The sequence below is a fragment of the Lytechinus variegatus genome, chromosome 5, assembly GCF_018143015.1.
Source record: "Lytechinus variegatus isolate NC3 chromosome 5, Lvar_3.0, whole genome shotgun sequence".
In the NCBI taxonomy this organism is placed as follows: Eukaryota; Metazoa; Echinodermata; class Echinoidea; order Temnopleuroida; family Toxopneustidae; genus Lytechinus; species Lytechinus variegatus.
The window spans coordinates 32,876,020-32,899,077 of NC_054744.1; the positions used below are offsets into that span (position 1 = coordinate 32,876,020).

Genomic DNA, 23,058 nt, shown 5'->3' on the forward strand with positions numbered 1-23,058 from the left:
GAATTCGGGTTCGTGCTGCAGTGAAAAGTCTCCTAGAAGTTATATTATTTTGAAATGCGAAGGAATTAATAAATTGGTATACAAGTGATTTTCATAATTAGTTTTACATTATAATAATAACAATTATTATTATCATTATTACTAATATTATTATAACATCGTCGTGTTATGAAAATTGAAGATGAAACCTGGCGTTCAATATGGTTTCTGATGATTCAAACTATTCCTTGCAGAGTTCGTAATAAACAATATCGTGGCTGTGAAAGTTGTAATCATCCTTTCGAACACTTACTGTAATCATCATAGTCAAGGGTTCATTTCATAAAGCTTGTTACAATAAGAATTAGCAATAAAAGTTTTCAGCTAATAAAATCGTTCAGTTTGATTTGGTGATAGTAAACTTGTCATAAATATTGTACATTTGTTATATGAAGTCTTTATAAAACTTTAATCAGTTGGTCAAAAAGAGTGTATCTGAAATGCAGTGAAGTATCTGCTTAGGCAACGGAATGCATTTTTTCCGTGTTTATTTCTTTAAAGCTAAATTATGTCAGGCCAGTAAATCTTCCATAAAACCTACCTCGTAATGAACAATGCAAGCAACTTCTATGGGATTCTTTTAAATTTAATGATTCTAAGGGGCGTTATCATAATAATCATGCACGATTGTTTGAATAAGGAGGATATAATAACCAGTTATATTCAAAAGGAGTGCCAAAACCGAGTATTAAAAAATATATTATGAAATGTAATAAAATACGTCTACCGGGTTACAGAACCCCAGATTGATTCGGTGTGCAAGATCATTCAGAACAATAATATTGGAAGTCGAAACTCGGGAAGTTACATTAGTTTATTTTTTCTTGAATCAGACTTTCATAACAATGACTTTGCTGAGGATAGTATTTGTTGCTGTAGTGTTCGGTATGTATATTACAAGTTATAATAAAAACAATTCTGTAGCCATATATTAATCTAGTTTTATTCAAGAAAAATTTGAAAAAAAAATTTTGTGAAATACATATATATTGATGGCACAATTTTCATAATTACTAAGGCCTCGAAAGATCAAATGTTTAGCATTTCTATAATCATACTAATTTCAATGACAACTTAAAGATTCATTTCAGTGGTCCTGGTCTAGGTGAGACAAATTTTCCAACTGAATTATATTTAAATGATTACTGGAAATTCGTTAAATTTTCACAAAATCCTCTTATCATCATTTCGTTGACATATTTTTGTTATGATGGTCAATGCAAATCGGCCACTGAGTATTGCATGGCCATTCCCACCTAAATATTATTCTAACTTGGACTTGCGAGAGAACTGAAGAATTCTCGCATTTCCCACATTCCTGAAACCTAGAATATATAGCTTTATTGAAAAGAAAAAGTGAATAAATATTATTTGTCCTAAGTAGCATAGGCATAAAAGATTAATTACTTAATACACACTAAACATGCTAGAAGTGTTACCTTAGATTCAAAGGTCTGTTTGAAAGTAAATATGTATATATGTATATCATTCGAAATAATTATTTTATTACATCTCGAAAATGGACAGTTATTTTAAGGTCAAATAAAGAAACTATATAACGCGTGTTCAGTATAAGAAATGAAATGATTTAGAGCAACTTAATTGCTAGGAATAAACGATCACGAAGGCAAAAATATGAGATTTTAAAAAACATCAATTCCCTGGGATATTAATAGATACCAATAAACGGATAATAGAATAGTGTAATGTATAAGAGGAAAAGTGAAAAATGAAGATTAGGTGTATAAGCGATATAGTCCCTTGTGAAAGCCCTATTCAGCTGCAAGGCTGTTTTATAAGGGCGTCTGCAAACGAGCAAAAACGCAAATTTTTACTATGAAATATACATGATATGGAAAGATTATTACTGATAACAAAATGAACAAATCAGAAATAGAATTTGTGCACATGTAAATTCAAGACATAAAATCATAACATTTGTTCATAGTCGAAATTTCTCCGTTTCAAAGATAAAAGAAAAAAGTACTACAAAAAATTACTTTCTCGCGTATTCATTATGGAAAATAAGTTATTTAAAATTCATATCCTTATTCAACATAAGGTACACTGTAAATAAAATATTAGGTAAAACTGCTCCAAGAGGGTAATTATGGGTCCGACCAACATTGGGCATTACTTTTGGGCATTTTTATTAATCTAGTGTGATGAAAATAAGCAGCAGTAATTGCTGCTTTTTTTTGGAAATCTTACTGGACAATATGCTTCCCGCGTAGGGTAAAATACTACTCAAAATTTTTTGGACACAATCATGATTACCCTCGTGGTGGTACAAAAGTTTACCATTTTTTTTTTCCCGGTGTATATGTCTTAGTTATACGATTAGACTGACTTTGCTGATCACCATTAATTCTCAGACCAATTTTTTAGAGTGAAACCTATTATAGACACATCATTAACATCTGAAGCCTATTTTCATTTGAAGCTGCTTGCGAGGCGGGAATGACGTGCAACTTCAAATGGGACATGTGCGGCTACACGCAAGAATCAACGGACGACTTCGATTGGATCCGCCAGAATGGTTCAAACAGCGTGGAGGGAACAGGAACCGGGCCTCCGGCAGATAGAACAGACGGTACCAGCCAAGGTAAGTATCTCTTCCTATTAAATGTTTCAGAGAATTTATTTCCTTATGAGTAGGAAACTTTATTTTGTCATGTATACGTTAAGTATATTTTGATTAGGAGTAGGGGGCAGGACCTATTTTTTATTAATCAAATGATTACATGGGTCATAATATTATACGAAAATTCCTTTCTTTTACCGGCATCTTTCTTTTCTATTTCTTTCGTTATCCCCATCTTTAGATTTTTTACAATTTTATTCATCCTGTTTTACTACGACAAAAAAATCATAGGGATGGGTACTCCCTCTAGAGCCGACCAGTGTAGTGCTCTCTTTAAAATGTTGAGCATGCTGTATATGTTTCGTACGGACAAGGCAAAGTACAACATCCTATTTGATTAATAATCTCTCGTCAACAATAAACCATGTTCGCATTTCGTATCGAATGCTTGTTCATGTTTTTACAAAACATATATTTGCTCGGTTTTATCGATTGTTTATTTAAACAACGTTAAAAATGTTTATTATATTCTAGCATTTCTGATTTTATATAGGATTTTATAGGTTCACAGGGAGATATTTTTATGTAAAATAAGCTCCTATATTACATTCTCGAAAAACAATGTGAATTTGCCTGCGTAGAAAGGAAGAAAGGATGCGCATCAGAAATATACCACTTCGTGTCGGACCTTGCATGGACAAGGTTAAAACCAGAAGAATTAAGAAGTTGTATATATCCGATTTAATTTTTTTATATACTTCTGTTACGGAGTTTGTACACTGTGTAATCTCCATCGATAATTTATGCATGGCATTTTATCTTTGCAATTCTTCTCTCTATCTTTTCTGTTTAATCATTACTTTAGCATTACTCCTGTCTCTTGTTTTGTGCATTTTTCGGTTTTTTTTTTCATCGTTCCTCTACAATTTGTCCGTTTGCACTTCAGAGTACCTCCAATAGACCCGTTCTCTCCAAATCTTATTCACTGGATTTTCTCTTCCATTCGAGTCCTTCATCATAAATTTCTTAAACTTCTTCATTGGTTATCATTTCTAAAAGTTGTTATTTCACTTTACTATTCTTGTCTATTTGCAACATTCTGACTCTTTTCATCTTGCAAATTTTTTGTCTATTATTTCAAATATTAATTGAATAGGCTTATACAATACCAACCACTTTAGACCATGTATATACATAAAACGTTTTTTTTTTCACATGATTTCATAGCCAAACTCCAATTATGCTGACGGCTCGATAATTGCTTTATTGATTCTTTCTAAAGATAAACAACGTACTACCAGATTGCAAGCTATATAGCGTTTGATCATGTAATAACATAACCAAAGCCGCCAACCTGAAAAAGAAAATTCCAGTATTTTTAAAGCTGAAAATCAGTATCTCGGTGAGGAAATCAGTATTTTAAAAAAATACCATAAGACCACACATACAGCTGAAACTTTAGAAATCAGTATTTTACAAGAAACTAACAGTATTCTTTTCACTTTTCAGTACTAAATACTGAAAATCAGTACTACTTGGCAGCTCTGCATAACTGTCCTTTCATGACAACATCCTCCATTACTTACTAAAGTTTTGTGATATGTAGGCCCCGTATATCATTGTGCATGAAGTAAATTTGGTTCTTTAAAAAGGCTTGGGCCATCATATCGGGTTATCGCGTCCGGTCAGACAACCGCTTAACCCGACCATTTGAGAAAAGGGCCCCCTAAGTCCAGTTTACCCAATGTTTTGTGAAAATTATAGCCAAATATACAAAGGTCGGATAAACCGGACCCGATGTTTCGGGAATTTAGGGAACCGGATCCTCGAATGGTAGGGCTGCGCGATTGCCCGACCGGACGCGACTACCCGATGTGATGGCACAAGCCGTTTGAAAAAAAAAGCTGAACGCTGTACAATAATTGTCCGACCCTCCATATACATGGCTCCCAATGTAAATTGTGCCTGATGTTTGCAAAGCGCAGGGTTAATAAACGCGATCACAAAAATGATTATGAGATAAATGCATCTCAAACGATCGACCTGAACTTCTGCAAATATCATGGGAGGTTTTCATGAGATCACACAACAGGACCGAAATGATATGCAGCGGTGTTGTGGCTTAGAAGCGACGTCTCCAAAAGGTTCGGGGTTCAAATCCCACCTTTATACTCGCGTCCTTTGGCAAGGCGTTAACCCTGAAAGAACCGGGCTACTTGAGATGCGTTGAAGAATGAGGGATTACGAACATTAAACAAAGAGGAAACCCTCTCTAAAGCATCCTCATAATGATAAGGCGCTCGTTTGAAGTTAGCATCTTTTGTGTTTTTCACATTTACAGGTTATTATCTATTCGCCAAGGCTAGCTCTCAGACATTCAGAGACAAGGCTCAAATAATTACCCCTCCTCGATCTGCCGACAAACCACAATGCATCCAGTTTTACTATTACATGTATGGTGAAGGAAGTGGCAAACTCAGGTAAACTTATGTTTAGTTAAAATAATAATAATTACAATAACGTTTTATTTATCCAGCGTAGCCACTTTAGTTAGGAAACTGCTCTACCAGCGGCCCCTGCATAGCATAATAATCTTAGTATAACCCTTCTCCAATCTAAATAGCAAGAAGGCAGAAGGTCCTATTGTCTTTGATATGACTCGGCTGAGGATCGAGCCTGCGATCCCTACTTCATGAGGCGGACGTTCTACCATTAAACCCCCATGCCCGGTTCAATGGTATCATTCCACGAAGATTTTTAAAGTAATAGGGGTTTTTTTAAGCAGTAAAAAGAAATTTAAACCACCTGTTCAATTAGAAAACCTGATTCTTTACGTGAACCCAGGGCAAATGTCCTTGCAGGAATTGTCACCATATCATACCTCGGTCTGATCATAGACCTACCACTCTGACTGAACTTTGTGAAATCCTAAAATCTAGGCTATAAACGATCGCTCTGAGAACACACTCGAGAGAATATGCATTGTTCATGTTGTTATTGCTAGGAAAAAAAACCTGGCATCTAGGCTGAAAAGCCATGCCTATTTTGCCAATTTCTCTGCATTTACCTAATTTCTTCCAGAATATTTCGCCGCATATATCTAATTTATACATACATACACTTGGACTGTCATTTTATTGGATTATGTCAGAAATCAATTTAAAATCGCTACTTCAACAGACATTATCTTAAAACCCGTGTTTTAAAAATTGAAACATGTTTAACAGTTCATTTACTTTTATTTGGCAATGGGCCGATAATATAGACTTGTCTACTAATTCTAGGTAATTGTTGATCACTCATTTCCCTATATTATACATCCTTAATAAATCATTTTAAACCTTAAAGGTATTGTTTAACTTTGTGAGCAGCCGATTTAAAAAATTCTCAAACCAAGATGTAACATGTGTACAAGTGCATGTATTAGAACTAATAAACCCTGAAAACAACCATTATTGAGAATGAAAAGCTAAAACGACAAGGCAAACCCCGATTTTGTAAATAGGCGTCTTATAGACACCTAAATAGTACACATAAGTGAATGGGATGAAATTAAGATGGTGTTTCCGGTCACTTTATATTTCAATTTTTTGAAGCACTAAATAGTCATTTTCGAACGCAATTTTTTCTAGGCTTCATTTTTAGAACATATCACAGACACAGGTGACAAGTGTGACCTTCTAGCTCAGATTTTTTAAAAGTCAAACCAATGTTAACCAATCACTTTAAGTTTTTTAAACTAGTATTTATTGTTTCAATTATAAAGCGTCTACGTTCGAAACAATGATACAACTGACCTCGGAGACCCTGTTTATACCAGGAATGGGCAGCAAGGAAAGGGCTGGTATCGTGGTTTGGTCGATATAAACGGAAATCGGGGAAAATTTAAAGAGGTAGGTGCATGTTGTTGTTTTTTTTTAAGGTCAAGTCCACTTCAGAAAATTGTTGATTTAAAACAACAGAGAAAAGTCAGATAATCATATTGCTGAAAATTTAATCAAAATCGGATGTAAAATAAGAAAGATATGACATTTTAAAGTTTCGCTTATTTTTCACAGAATGTAGTTACATGCACAATTTAGTCACATGCAAGTGAGAGAATCGATAATGTCATTCACTCACCATTTCTTTTTCTTTTTTTATTGTTTGAATTATACAATATTTCAATTTTTATAGATTTGACAGTAAGGATCAACTTGTACTGAACCATAAAATGATAAACAATGGCAATTCCACATGTTCATGGAGAAATAAAATTTTGTTTCACTGGACAATGATGAGAAAAGAATATTTCATATAATAAAATACAAAAGAAATAGTGAGTGTATGATGTCATCAGTTCCCTCATTTGCATACCGACCGGGATGTGCATATAAATATTTAGTGAAAAATAATTCAAAGTTAAAAATGTCACAACTTTTTTTAATATATTACATGCGATTTTGATGAAATTTCTTAATGTTAGGCTTGTTGGATTTTTCTCTTTTTATTCAAATGAACTTTTGATTAGGGCGGACTTGTCCTTGAAGTAGCTGACTGAGTCCGTATTTCAGACATACTCTGTTTATGTTTCTGTTTATGGTAACTCTCGTAGGGAGTCGGCGGGACAGCAATTTGCTGGTAAACGCCAAGCTGGTATACAACCAGTCGCGTAGGAAACATTTTACGTCCAGGTTAATCAGTCATAATGGCTGACCTTATAGACGACATATATTGATCTCGGGCCTTTTTATCAAAGTGGAGACAAAACCAGAGTGGGGATTCGAACTCACAACCTTGCGATTATGAGTCTCATACTCTACCCACTGGACCACACGACCCGTATATAAAGAGTCTTCAAGGTACCTTTTTTCGGATCAGAGGTTTTACCCTTATTTATTTTCTGGAAAGGGTTGAACAAAAAAAACTCCTCAAAAGTAGTTTGGAAATCTGAATTTGATAGATCATCCCTCCTTGGTTATAGTAAATATCAATGAGTGCGATACAAATGGGTAGATCATTTAATTCTCTTTACAATGATATCCTACATGATATGTTTATTCTTTACATGGAGGTGCAGTGCCTTGAATATGGGGCAAGGTAAAAATTCAAAAGTTGCAAAAAGACACAATATTGAAAGTCACTGTTCTTTTTCTGTGGTGATGAGTGAGTTTCTCAGCGGTTTCGTTTGACTTTGATCGATAATTCCTTATCGGTTTTAGTAAACATCATTGTTTAATTAATATTCATAAATGGATCATATAATTTTCTTTGAAATGATACCCTACATGATATGATTATGGTTAACGTGGAGGTGCAGTTCCTTGAAATGTAGGGCAAGGTCAAATTTCAAAAGTTGCAAAATGGCACAACATTTAAAGTCACTTTACTTTTTTTCAGTGGTGATGAGTGAGTTTCTTAGCGGTCTCGTTTGTTTTCATGCACCTTAATATCAACATTAACATGGAATCAAATACACCTCTGCACAAACAAACACATAACAAACAAACATGCATGGGTATTTCAAACCACGGCTCAAACCATGTTATCTCACAGAACCATTACTACAGAAGCAGGAGCTTGATTTGAATGGATTTTCCTCTCTATTGACACAGACAAACGAATCATGTTTAATATTCACCCTTCATAACTATTTCTGCTCGTTTTGCAGCTTTTCTATTCAGACCTCATCCAACACTTTTGAATCCTGCTCTTTTGGTGATGGCATGATCATAACAAGCATGGTATCCTTTTAAATAGAATTAAATGATCTTTTGAATGATGAAAAATATGTATTGTGTAACAATGGGAGTTGTGAGAAATTAATGGCGAAATACAGATTTCCAAACTTTTCTTGAGGGGTTTATATCGACAAAAATATTATTAAAGTATTATTAAATTATTCTTCCCATATCAAGACTCATTGGAATTTTTTACAACTTTTTTTTCAGTAGAATAAGAATCATTTAAATTGGTGGATGGGTTTACAACTAGCACTCCATAAAAGTGCGGTGTAAGTTATTAAACCACCATGTCTATCAGAATAGCACCATGATAATTGTATTTGGTGATATGTCAGTTCCGAATGGTAATGTGGTTTTTTTTTGGGGGGCTGGTCTATTTAACAAACATATTTTTTTTAGAATGATGGATCTCGGACTGAGCTATGGGCCCTTTTCGAAGATCATCATACTGATTCATTTTACCCATCGTCATGATTGTTCGATCGTTGTCATTGGTTGGGACATGGACCTACTGTAGTTGGTCCATGGTTGGAATTTGTTTCAATGTGTAAATCTTCACCTCGTTCGACTAATTAGATTAATATGAAACTTTCTCTCCGGCTTGTATTTTATAGTTGATATTTGAAGCAGAAGTTGGAATGGGACAGCTGACCGATATCGCAATAGATGACGTAGGAGTATTCGATGACGAAAATGCGTGTCCACTTGGTAACTTTAAATTTATACAATGCATATTTTGCATTAAACGTAAATATTTTTTTCGTTGGCGTGTTTTGGGGGTGTTTTTTTCATAGCCCGGAAATTGTAGTAAGAATATCTGAACAATCTTCTTTTTTAAGAAAAGAAAGAATAATCTGTAAAGTCACTTTCACAACCAGCTTATAAAAATTAGGGCAAGTCTTCTTTTTATAAAATAAAGATGGGCGAATCCCACAATAATTGTTATGTCATGAATGAACTAGCATGAAAGGACTTTCCTTATATAAAGTAGCATATGCATTTGATATAATAGTATTTAGGTTATATCACATTGTTATACCCAACATTTTATCTTTTTTTTATTATTTTCCACTAGTTTATTAAATGAGTACTCGAGGCTGAAAATTACATGATTTGAACAAATAAAGAAAAATCAGACAAACAAAACGCTGAAAAATCAATGAAATTTGGGCAAGGAAAGTTTTAACATATTTAATAATTTCTTTATTTCGGTGAAACAGCTCTGTGGCTATTTCTAAGAACAAATAATGAGCAAATGCATCATGTCATATCATCACTTGTTCTTTTGAATTTTATTTTATGAAAATATTGGATAATTTCAATATATGTCCTCCAGTAATAAAAAAATATTGGACTAACAAGTGGTTGTATTCTTTAGATATCTCTTTCTGTCATCTGTTCAAGGGAGACATATCATATTGTGTCAAAATATGCCATATTAATGATTTCATGTAAGAACAAAATGGAAAGTGGGGATGTGACATCACTCCTCCGGATGGATATTCATGACGACAAGCATATAACTGTTTTACAAAATATTGCTAATTCTTTAAAGTCAATAACTTCGTTATATGATGTCAGATTTTGATGACATATTGAGCATTTTGCTCGGTGAATTATTCTCTATTTATTTAATTATGCAAAATCGGGATTTCTGCAATTTTTTCCTCTCTCCCTTTCTCTCTCTATCTGTTTCATCATGTTTTTCTTATATGCTTACCGGTTTAAAGGTATTGTTTAACTTCGTGAGCAGCCGATCTAAAAAAATTATCAAACCAAGATGAAACATGTGTACAAGTGTATGTATTAGAAATAATAAACCCCGAAAACAACAATTATTGAGAATGAAAAGCTAAAACTACAAGGCAAACCCCGATTTTGTAAAAAGGTGTCTTATAGAAGCCTAAATAGTACACATTAGTGTATGGGATGAAATTAAGATGGTGTTTCCGGTCACTTTATATTTCTTTTTTTGAAGCACCATGTAACATATCACAGACACAGGTGACAAATGTGACCTTCTAGCTCAGGTTTTTTTTTAAGTCAAACCATTGTTAACCAATCACTTTAATTATTATTTCGCCTTTCAAAATACCTATTTCATAACTTCATGTTACAGATAGCCTATCTTGTGACTTTGATCAAAGTTGGTGTGATATTAAACAGGATGTGTTAGATGACTTTAACTTCATTCGCCAACGAGGCAGCACAGGTTCATTTGGAACTGGCCCTGAAACTGATCATTCTGGAAGTGGTACGTATTATCTGTTGCAGTCATGTGACCAGTGTACATATATGAAGAGCTCAGTTGCAAAAGTGGTTAGGTCCATTTTTCATCTAATTTGATTTTTTTTTTCTCAATGTAAAGATTTTAAGTAGTTCTACAAGATGATACATAAGAAAAGTTGAAATTCTTATTAAAAAGTGAACAAAAATGGCAAAGAAAAATCACTTTTTTAAAGGGTAGGTCAATTTCAGTTTGGTTGCAAACGGGTTAGGTCCACAAAGATTTTTTTAAAGAATATTTTCAAAAATATGAAGACAGGTAGATTCCTTTTATACCCAATTTTATGTTCACATGGTAGGATGAAAAATTAGTTTCACATAAGAATATTGCAATATTGGAGAATAAAACAACGATTTTATTTTAGTGGACCTAACCCCTTCTGCAACCAAGCTCTTCTGAAGAGCTAATTTGTCATGAGGGGGTAGGTGCATTTTTCATTAATTTTATTGTTTTCAGTATCAAAACCTATATACTTTTAGTAACTCTGATGATACCAAAGAAAATTTGAAATTCACATTAAAAACGTGAATAAAAGTGGCAAAGAAAATCACTTTTTTACTCAAAAGAGATTGGATTAAATTCAGTTTGCTTGCAAAAGGGTTAGTTCCTCAATGATAAATTTTGGAAATATGTACAGAAAAAAAATTGAAGACAGGTAGATTTCTTTATACCCAATTTAATGTTCACATGATAGGGTAGTACATCATGACATGTTAGTTTGTCATTAGAATATTGCAATAAGTGAATGATAGATCTAGTGTGCGACAAGCTTCAATTCCAATCGATCTCATTAAGGTCTCTAACGAAAATTACAAAATTTGGCGGGAATTCAGCGTGACCGGAATAGACTGTATAGCAGTGATTTGCATTTGCTCGCAAAAGATTGTGTCGCGCTTTCACTTGCAAATGTGGCACAGTTCCATCATTATTGTTAGGGGTCTGACGCCGATGGAAGTGGTATCAAACTTACTTAGAACACGTTGTTACATATAGATTAGGTTCCTGGTTTTATATCCATGATTGAATCATAACACGTTTTCCTTAGAATTAATAAAAATGAGCCATTTAAAATCTGATTAAAGCGAAATGTGATTTGTGCTGTTACGCCTGACAAATCATTCTGAACTTTATGTGATTCCATTGTGATCTTTACTAGTTAATAGGTTATTCAGCATATTAATAATCATTAAAGAATTAGTCATGTTAATCGCCAAACAGGTAATTTCGACATTATAATCATTATTAGTAGTATCATTATTGTTCATGTTGTCATTGATTTGCTTTCTCAATGCAGGCTATTATATCTACATAGAATCATCAAATTCGAAAGAGGATGAAAAGGCCCGTATCATACTCCCTACATTCCGAGGGGTCCAGCCGAACGACAAGGAGACTTTTTGCGTCATCTTCTGGTATCATATGTATGGAGGTACAGTAGGGGAACTCAACGTGTACCTCCACAACTCTAGCTCCACCGATCTTGGGAGCCCGATCTGGTGGATGGGCGGTAACAGAGGAAACAAGTGGAGGGCTGCAGAAGCTGAAATCAACACTCCGGAAGAATTCCAGGTAATATTTACCAATATACATAAAGTTATTCTCAAGGGATCAATACATAAAGATACATAACAATCACCTCTTTACCCATGTTACTCCCTCCCCATGGTATTTAAATTCATGAAAGAGTGGACGAGAGGAAAGGGAAGAAACAAAGGAAAAGAGTATATACATGTAACGCAGAAGCCTGGGAAGTGAAACTGAATAATCATGATAATCGAATAAAATTTATATAATGCTTTTGATGAACAACACACATAGGACGTCACCCATAATGTTGTCTTCTCACATTTTTTCTATCAAAATATCCAAATGGCGCCCCTTTTTTAAGTTTTTGCAATCATGATCTTCTCCAATCTCTTCTAAAGTGGCATTCCTGATTCCAATTCCATCGATTTTTCTGTGTGAAACGAAACGCTCTACCTTCTTACCTCGGAGTTCGTAAAGTCTAAACCTACTAGGAATAGTACACTATTTGGTCAACTATACTGCCAATTAATCTATCACTTACTCTATAGATTTGTTTTTCAGGGCTTAAAGTACAGCTCCGTCTCCAGTGACAACAACGGCGGGGTTGCCAAGTCATATAGGCCTATACGTTAACAAAATAAGGTCAAGTGAGATGCAAAGGACATTGGAAATGTTGGCAAGGATGATGATTTGGAGAATTTATCAAGACCGTATCGGTTATGCGGACTTGGAGATGCTCGACACCTTGGCCCATCATGCGCCTGTAATACATTCAAGCTTAATTTAATATTGAAGCACAGATTCGAGCCCTGCAAGACTTTCGGGTAGTGAACTTCATGGGGCATCCTTATTCCGATTCGATTTTCCGATATTTTCCCTGTACTATATACATGTATGTCGACGTTGGTGGAATACTCCTAGGGTATGAGGTGCGTTACCATTAAAAATGAAAAGGGAAAGTGGTATGTTGTGGTGTGAATCGTCATAAAAATCATTTTTATTGTATTTACTAATCATATCACTCTTTCTATAATACTGACCAACTCAAACGCTTACCACATTGACATTGAAGAGAACGACGGTTTGTGTCATCGGTCAGACTGTGGACATTAACTAGAATGACAGCTAAATAGTGGCAATATTTACCGCAAAATTGCTCTCCCTAAGAAACCTTTGTTTAGCCAGAATGTTCCGGCACCATCACGGCTCAATTGGAGTGCTGAAAAGTGTGTGAAAATGATAAGGTAGTGGTGATTTCCACTCTCATTTTAATCTCATCTCCATCATCTTACTTTCAGCTTTACTTTGAGGCTATTCGTGGAAAAAATTATGATAGCGATATTGCACTTGATGATATTCAGATAAACAGCTTTGGATGCCCGGGACACCGTAAGTATATTTATTACAACCCATTTGACAGTAATTTCATAAACTGGTTCAGTAAACCAAAGATAAACATCTAAATTACGGAGTACTATAGTTGCAATTTCATTCACATAGTACAACTATTATAGTCCTGTGGTGAAATATTGTACAAAAATATTTTTCATGAAATATGAAGAGTTAGGCTTTGGGTATTACAATAATTCAAATTAACTATTCGATACATTAACCTTTATTAGAAATATCAAAGACCGAGAAGTAGTATGATTTCTCGCTTTGGGTGGCTTCAAATACGGTGTTAAAATCTGGTGTGGGGATTGACCTCGGAATATATGACGTATTTCCGGCAGTTCAAGTTGAAGGCTGTTGTTGAATATCGTCTGCTGAACCCAGCAATGCGGCTGGTGTTGACGATCTATGTGTAATTTCCCCATTCACCAACACCAATTCACAGCGATTGGGAAAATCGTGATTTCAAGTTCGGTGTTGGTGTTGGCAATCTCAAGCTCGTGGACAAGCGGTAAGCACGATGGAACATAAGTGTAAAATTAGCTTCTACAGTTGAGTACAAATCATTTGAGCTTTATATATTTTGATGAACAATAATGCTTACTCTTTCGAATTCGCAAATTGATTAAAGCAATTGCATTCTGTACGGTGATAATTTAATGCTATTTCTCCGTGATTTTACTTCCGTTGTTGAGATTTCTCGCGTAAAATTGAGGTGAGTCTACAGCGCAGCGCGATGACCTTTTTTCGCAATCGATCTTCTAAACCCAGATCGGTGTTGGAACTTAGTTTAGCGGCCTTTTTATGCTCTCAACACCGAACACCGTACTTGAAATTACCCACTGATATGCATTGGCAATATTTTAAGTATTCTTAGAAATTACCATCAAATGTTAGGAGCTTTTTATCATTTTTTTATTCCAAGAAATGTTGTGTAAATTATTGCATTTCCTAAAAATGTTAAAGCCGGCCGGAATTTATCGGCTTGTGTATATTCATACTAACACATATTCTGATGCCACAAGAAAGACCTTATATTATTTTATTTTTGTCCACATTATGCTCCAATGTTATGATAATGTCTTTCAACGCGCGTGCATCTTAACATGCAGTCGAAACTTAGCAAATTACTTTGATCATTACCATGGTTACGAACAGTTTCGTGGTCCTATAAAGATCGGCCTATGTGTTAAATGAAATTAGAAACTTTATGTCAATCCTTTTTGCTTGGCATTTTCGTTCATTTTTCTTTCCTCAATCTGAATCACCAATGAATCAATTTTTGACCATGTAATCACTTCTAATGCATCTTTAGACCTTAATATTCTTGACACTCTTCATTTCAACTGAAATCCGATCCCATAGACATAATCAACAATGCATCAACTGTGACATGTGACTTCGAGGAGGCAGAACTGTGTTACTATAGACAGGACGATAAAGACGACTTCGATTGGAGCTGGAGAAACAGAGGGACTAATGATGGGTTTACGGGCCCTGAAGTGGACCACACTACAGGAAATGAATTAGGTAGGCCTAGAATCCCCTAAATTATTCTTCGAGAAGATGATTCCAAATATATGATTTCGGACGTAGTCGGAGTAAGGTTATAATCACCTCCTGAAATGTGACTTCATAAAAAAAATACCTCCGAGTCGATAAAAAGAGCCATACTGATGATTTTTGATTTACTTGTGAATTTTCATTTCATTGTGATAAATGAAATAAGGGGAGACACCCGAAAGTTACCATCTTTTTCACATTCCCAGACACGAAGCGAATACCAAAATGACAATCATCACAATTTCATGTGATTAAGCGTATAAATATTTATAGATTGTTGAGAAAGACTTAAATTAGCCTCAAAGAGCCCTATGATCAAAAGAATGAACAAAAATTTGTTTGGCTGAATACTTTGAGTGTTTGCGTGGGAGAGTTGTACTTCTGTGACATCACAAATCTTGTACAGTTGTACGTGTTGCCAATAGGATGACTTCCTACCACTAGTAATGTTTACATTCAAACGCTCATAACTTTCTTGTTGATTGCCAATTTTAATCAACTTTCGCTGATTTTTTTTTCTATATTTTTTCTTTAGGATTCTTCGTCTTCGTGAGTAGCACCTACCGTCTGAAACCCAACTACAAGGCCCGGCTCATCTCTCCACCAATTGAAGCAAATTCAGAGCCATCTTGCGTAGTCTTTTGGTACCACATGTATGGGGATGACGTTGAAACGCTTAGTGTCTACGTCAGGAAGATCAACGGGGGATTGGGGACGCCACAGTGGACCTTGAATGGAAATCAACGGAACTATTGGCATCGGCAAACTATAGATATCGCTGCAAGCAAAGATGATTATGAGGTACGTTGGATAAACAATAGACTGATCAAGTTTAATCCTTCTGCAAAACAGATATCTTTTTTCCAGATACTTATCCTAATGGTTTTCCAACTCTAGCAAAGGTACATCAAATCTACCATACCTTACAGAAGTATTTTCATTGAGCATTTTACATTTTGTCAAGAACTAGAAGGGGCGACTAGTGAAAAGTAATGAAACAATCGCAAGTGACGTCAAAATTGAAAGCGGCAATGATTTTAAAATTTACCATGAAAAGGGACGATGATAGATAAAAAGAAAACAAAACCAATATGCAAATGACAGTTTGGCCTAGTTCATGTTGGTCGTTATAGAACTGTGTACACAAGGTACATTTACCTTGTCATGGTTGTACCATGGAGCTATTAAACACACTCAGATGGTTGTACCCTATAGAACAGCTACCCCAGTTAACAAGCTAGATATTCAAACGTGAGCTTATGTCGGTAGCACTGTATAACTAGACAACTATTAACAACATGAAAGAGAAGGGAAGTGAAGAGAAGAGAAATGTGCAAGAAGAACAGCGGGTATGAACATGGAAAAAGACGGCAAAAACGTGAATCTGATTAGGAAAACCTGCCAGAAGCCACTGTGACTTTGTTCCTTTTCCTTCTAGTTGAAAAAAAAAAGAATTTCATTCATATTTTTTATCCAATTTATTTCCTTCTTTTTTTTTATTCAGCTCGTCTTTGAAGCATCACCGGGAGCAGCAAACAGAGACGACATAGCTCTCGACGATGTCACCCTGTATCATGGACAAGATTGTCCCTCGTGTAAGAATTTAAGAGTTCCTGATAAAACATCCTTAGATTAAAGGCATTTTAAGTTGCTATGTTTTATGACAATAATTTGAATATATTTTATTAAATATTACTGGGTTTTATATTGTGTGTGGGCTTTATTTTTGTTTTTCAACAACGTTACCATCAAATATATACGTTATGATGTGAGGTAAAAAAACTGACCTGTCTTTAATATAAAGATTTTTTGTGGCAACATTGACATCATTATCCAACATTCCATTTTCGGATATCCAGTGCCATCTCTATCTCGGAAATGATTTTATGGTCATGGACCATTTTGCACTTATCTTACAAATATAGTAATTCGATATCAGAAAGCTACAAAGATTATATAATCAAATCGTTAGCCATTTTTCAAGTTGGGAAATACGTTAAATACAAAAAGAGAAAACATTAATATGCAGATATGTGTATATTAGGCATCCGATCAAAATAAATGTTCATGTAGCGTCGCAAATTTCATCCAACAAATTTACCAAATGTCTTTATTGTACAACATCAATATCGTAAATATTTAGGGCATACCTTTTCCTATAATCTAGCAATTCAATTGGAATTGCGACATGCTGAAAATAGCTCTCATTACTATCATATTTTATCATATCATCTTCTTCATAAGCACCACTCCACTGACCTCAACGTTGTCATTGTGATAACCATTATCACAATTAAAGGACTAGTCCACCCCAACAAAAAGTTGATTTCAATAAAAAGAGAAAAATCCAAAACCATAACACTGAAAATTTCATCAAAATCGGATGTAAGATAAGAAAGTTATGCTTAATTTCACAAAACAGTTCTATTCACATCCCGGTAGGTATGCAAATGAGGAGACTGATAACATCATCCACTCACCATTTCTTTTGTATTTTATTATATGAAATATGATGTATTCTAATTTTCTCCTCATTATCAAGTGAAACAATGATTAATTCCTCCCTGAACATGTGTAGATAGTATTGTTTTATACTATATGGTTCAGTCAAGTTGGTCCTAATTGTCAAATCTGTAAAAAATGAAAAATTGTACAATTCAAAAATTAAAAAAAAACAAAAGAAATAGTGAGTGAGTGACATCACCGACTCTCTCATTTTGATGTAACTGGCTCGTTCATATAACTATTTTGTTAAAAATAAGCGAAAATTTGAAATGTAATAACTTTCTTATTTTGCATCCGATTTTGATGAAATTTTCAGGGTTATGCTAGTTTGATTTTTCTCTATTCAAATCAACATTTTCTTGGGTGAACTTGACCTTTATTGGACGAAGCGATATCATCACTATTACTATTATTCTGATCATCAACGTTGTAATAAATACAGAATAGTTTTATTATTATTACCATCATTGTATTTTTACTCTTTTAACTGTGAAGTCACAACCTTACTGCCACCGACGACCGATCCACCACCTGTGGTGGACAGCATCGATTGCGATTTTGAAGAAGGATGGTGTGGCTATACGCAGATGACAGAGGGGGACAATATGGACTGGTTTAGGTACCAAGGCTCGGGTTACGGATCTCTCACTAGAGGACCATCAAACGACCACACTCTAGGAAACGCTCTTGGTAGGATGGTGTCAATGATCAGTCATGATTGTATATGTACATTGTGTGTATATTTATATGAAGAGCGGAGTAGAATCAAGGATGGAGCAAAGTATACACTCTTTGTAAAGCTTTCGGCCCTGACCTTCTTCTGTTTTTATTGGCTAAATAAAACAAATAAAGAAGGCCAGGGCCGAAAGCTTTACTTTTCTCCATCCTTGATTCTACTCTACTTTTCACACATATATGAGAAACAATGATCAAAGCGATTGGTACATATATAGTCACGCCACTCTAGTTATGTAGGCCGATATACGTAGATGCACACACACATATATATATATATATACAGTGCGTATAAAAAAAAACAGGACAGATTTGAAAAGTCTTTAAAATTTTTGTTTCAAATAATGATGTCTATATTTTGGTGTTAATAGATGCTCTAAGGTCTTATCTTTGAAATGCAATTTAAAAAAATAAATTTTATTCATGCTTGAGCGAACACGGGACGTTTTTGTTGGGGGTTCAAAAAGAGGCTTGCGCCAGAATTGCAGAATATGTGTAATACAATGATCAGACTTCTTGCTAATCAGGAGACTTCCTCTTGACCTTTTCATTATCTGTGCCACAATTTTCGAATTATGCTGTCAAATTTCATTTACAAAGTTATTTATTTAATTGAATCATTTTGTTTTTTTCATTTAAACTTCTCTTACCTTTTAATTTTCCTTCATAAGTAACTGAGAAAAGAAGATTTTTTGTCAACCCAAGCAAGAAGATTTGAATTATTAATTTGGAAAACTTGTGATTATTCAAATCGTTTTATTATGTGAAACAAATAATGTTATGTACCTTTAAAAGACATGAATCTATTTTTCAAGGGGTCATTAATTCCTTGACCAAGTTTAATTGCTTGACAGGAAACACAGGAAGGGATTCATGTTTTCAATGACAATGTGTATTGAGTCAATTTTGAGGGAGCTAGATATGGCAGATCGGGTAAAATGTATTGAAAAGTTGTGAGCGAGCGAAGTGAGCACGCAAATATTCCCACTTTTTTTAATTACAATATCAAATTTTGTGATAGATTTTGACATAATATTCAGAAAATGATATCATATTTTACTTTCTATCTTTCCTTATTTCCTGTCCACGTTTTTTCTTGGTCATGATTTTTTTTTTAATTGAGGGGGGGAGCAACCCGAGCGCCCGCCCATCTGTGTGGCTTTGTTCAAAAGGCACCACAACCTTTGTAGCACATAATGAAAAGATTTGAAAAAAAAATCCATACTCTCCCATAATTCCGTTGAAAAAAATAATTTTAGCTTGAAGAAGGAATATCCAAAGCTAACAGAGAGCATATTAAAAAGAAATAACAGAATAATTCAAGCAAATAGATAGATCTGAAAATGAATTTTGACCGCATGATTTGAAAATTATGGCAAAGATAATGAAAAGGTTAAGAGGAAGTCTGCTAATTAGCAAGAAGTCCGAACATCATATTACTCATATTCTGCAATTCTGGCGCAAGCCTCTTTTTGAACCCCCAACAAAAACGTCCCGTGTTCGCTCAAGCATGAACGAAACTAAATTTTTTGATAGCATTTGAAAGACAAGACCTTAGAGCACCTATTAACACCAAAATATAGACATAATGATTCGAAACTAAAATTTTATAGACTTTTCGAATCTGTCCCGTTTTTGTCTCACCTGCGAAGCAAAGTGAGACTATAGGCGCCGCTTTTCCGACGGCGGCGGCGTCAACATCAAATCTTAACCTGAGATTAAGTTTTTGAAATGACGTCATAACTTAGAAAGTATATGGACCTAGTTCATAAAACTTGGCCATAAGGTTAATCAAGTATTACTGAACATCCTATTAGAGTTTCATGTCACATGACCAAGGTCAAAGGTCATTTAGGGTCAATGAACTTAGACCATGTTGGAGGAATCAACATCGAAATCTTAACCTGAGGTTAAGTTTTTGAAATGTCATCATAACTTAGAAAATATATGGACCTAGTTCATGAAACTTGGACATTTGGTTAATCAAGTATCACTGAACATCCTACATGAGTTTCACGTCACATGACCAAGGTCAAAGGTCATTTAGGGTCAATGAACTTTGGCCGAATTGGGGATATCTGTTGAATTCCCATCATAACTTTGAATGTTTATGGATCTGATTCATGAAACTTGGACATAATAGTAATCAAGTATCACTGAACATCCTGTTCGAGTTTCAGGTCACATGATCAAGGTCAAAGGTCATGTAAGGTCAATGAACTTTGGCCATGTTGGTTTTTTTTGTTGAATTACCATCATAACTTTGAAAGTTTATTGGTCTAGTTCATTAAACTTGGACATTAGAGTAATCAAGTATCACTGAACATCCTGTGCGCGTTTCAGGTCACATGACCAAGGTCAAAGGTCAATGAACTTTGGCCGAATTGGGTGTATCTGTTGAATTACCATAACTTTGAAAGTTTATGGATCTGATTCATGAAACTTGTACATAAGAGTAATCAAGTATCACTGAACATCCTGTTCGAGTTTCAGGTCACATGATCAAGGTCAAAGGTCATGTAAGGTCAATGAACTTTGGCCATGTTGGGTTTTTTTGTTGAATAACCATCATATCTCTATAAGTTTATTGGTCTAGTTCATAAAAAGTGGACATAAGAGTAACCATGTATCACTGAACATCTTGTGCGAGTTAGAGTAGTATTCAAAGTCAGCACTGCTGCTATATTGAAACGCGTGATGCAGGTGAGACGGCCAGAGGCATTCCACTTGTTTTTGATACGCACTGTATACGTTAATGAACTCCATTACAGAACGCTTACCTTCATTCCGAGTGTTGAGTGGAGACAACACTGCAATGTTAGGCGAACACAGAGAAACAAACTTCAATCAAGTGAATGTAACATTTTATCACCTGACTTCACTCTTAAATATATTTTTAAAAATGGCAGATCTTGAACAATTTAAATGTGCTCATTTTCTGGTGGGTTTCACAAACATTTAAGCACCATTGAAGATATTTTCCATCCAACCAGAATCCCGAGAAAATGCTGACCAGCGGATTATTTTTTTTTCGCCGATAAACAAGATGAATAAGTATAAGTAGTAGGAGTATTAATGTTGCTATGATTATTGTTAAGAATTTTATTATCATTATTATCATCTTCATCGTTTACTCTGGTAACTTCAAGCCCAATCATAAAATAAAGTCAAGATAATCAAATCGGTGCGTTGTTTAAATAACACTTGATATCAAAATCGCGATTCAGACAGCAGCTCATAAGAAAGTAAAAATATAAGAAAGTATATTCGAAAGCCTGATCAAATGAATGGCGATGTTTCCGAGTGTCTGAAAGTGTATAATGTACGATGTACACTGATAATATCCAAGTATGCTTGACGATTAATTCGTTTTCATCATAAAAATCTGATGAATATTCTACAAATCGCAATAATAGACACATGTTTATAACCGGAATTCTTTTTATTGTGATCTGTGTTTAAATCCCATCATTTTCTCTTTTCAGGATACTACGCTTGTTTTGATCCTTATCGCTACAACGGTGCTGGTCTTAACGACAACGCAATCTTGATATCCCCGCTGATGAGAGGATCACGTCGTCCACGCTGCCTTACCTTCTATGCCAACATGAATGGATATCAAGTCGACTACCTCATTGTAATTACCCGCCAATTGGGGGAAAGTCTCCCCCTCGATCCTCCCTTCTCGGAGTACGGAAACCACGGTGAAGGATGGTTCCCACTCTCAATGGATATTCCTGGACTCAATCAGAATTTTCAGGTAGAATACAGTATTCCCGGCAGCCCCAAGTGTAGAATATTTGTTTTCTAAATGGGAAAAAATAAAGATATATATAAATGGAAGAAAGAGGAAGATAAAAGAGATCAGGGTGTTTCACAAAGAGTAAGTATGCCCAAGAGTCGCAATAAAATTACGTGCCGAATAAGGCATCAGCGCATTGATCCATGCTAAGAGGACATGGACTACTGCCAATTAATCAATCTAGACTTATTATAGTACTTAAGTATGACGTTATCAATTGTCTTTTTATATGTGTGTGTATTTTACCGTTTTTATTCCATATTTCGGCTGGGGATGGTAAGATATAGTATCAAACGCTGAAATTCCATTAAAAATATGGGTCGTAAAATCAATTCTGAACTAAATAAGACTGCGTGTCATCACTAACCATGACCTTAAGTCACACTTTTATTTATTTATGATATTAATACAGGGTGAAACACATCACCAATTTGCTGGTCTGTCAACAAAAGAATAACAAATACTATTAAGAATGAAAATATCAGGCAAGTAATGAACAAGATATAATATAGAAATAATTAATATGTACAGGCACAAAATATTATTTAAAAATTATTGGTATCCTTGGGATTTATGTTCATTTGATAATCAATTTTGACAATTTGAATCAAATTCATGAATTTAAACTTTGAAGGTAGAGCATAAAATACCAAAACAATAAATGAGAACGGAAAAGAAATTAACAAATATGAAAAGCGAGAAAATAATAACCAGTCAGCACTGATACCAATGATTTCTATATACATGTACATATTCAGAATTTTCACTGAATTCTGATTGCTCACAAGATCACTCCAAGATGATACACTAACAAGGACCATATCTAAAAATAAGTTTCTTCAACGTACAAATATGCATATATCCTTGGACTCATTTACACCTCATGTGCAGATAACATAGA

At 34.7% G+C, this 23,058-nt stretch overlaps 1 protein-coding gene across 1 annotated transcript in view; it reads left to right on the plus strand.

Annotated features, from left to right (window-relative positions):
- The first annotated feature begins 4,974 nt into the window (after nt 1–4,974).
- Nucleotides 4,975–23,058, plus strand: part of LOC121415954 (MAM and LDL-receptor class A domain-containing protein 1-like) — a 30,228-nt gene continuing 12,144 nt past the window's right edge. The window contains exons 1-11 of the mRNA XM_041609364.1: nt 4,975–5,103; nt 6,390–6,516; nt 8,961–9,054; nt 10,466–10,600; nt 11,928–12,202; nt 13,459–13,549; nt 14,918–15,082; nt 15,651–15,916; nt 16,620–16,710; nt 18,116–18,310; nt 21,841–22,115. Coding sequence (XP_041465298.1) covers nt 5,075–5,103; nt 6,390–6,516; nt 8,961–9,054; nt 10,466–10,600; nt 11,928–12,202; nt 13,459–13,549; nt 14,918–15,082; nt 15,651–15,916; nt 16,620–16,710; nt 18,116–18,310; nt 21,841–22,115 — 1,743 coding nt within the window. The 5' untranslated portion in view covers nt 4,975–5,074. The remainder of the gene's footprint in view (nt 5,104–6,389; nt 6,517–8,960; nt 9,055–10,465; nt 10,601–11,927; nt 12,203–13,458; nt 13,550–14,917; nt 15,083–15,650; nt 15,917–16,619; nt 16,711–18,115; nt 18,311–21,840; nt 22,116–23,058) is intronic.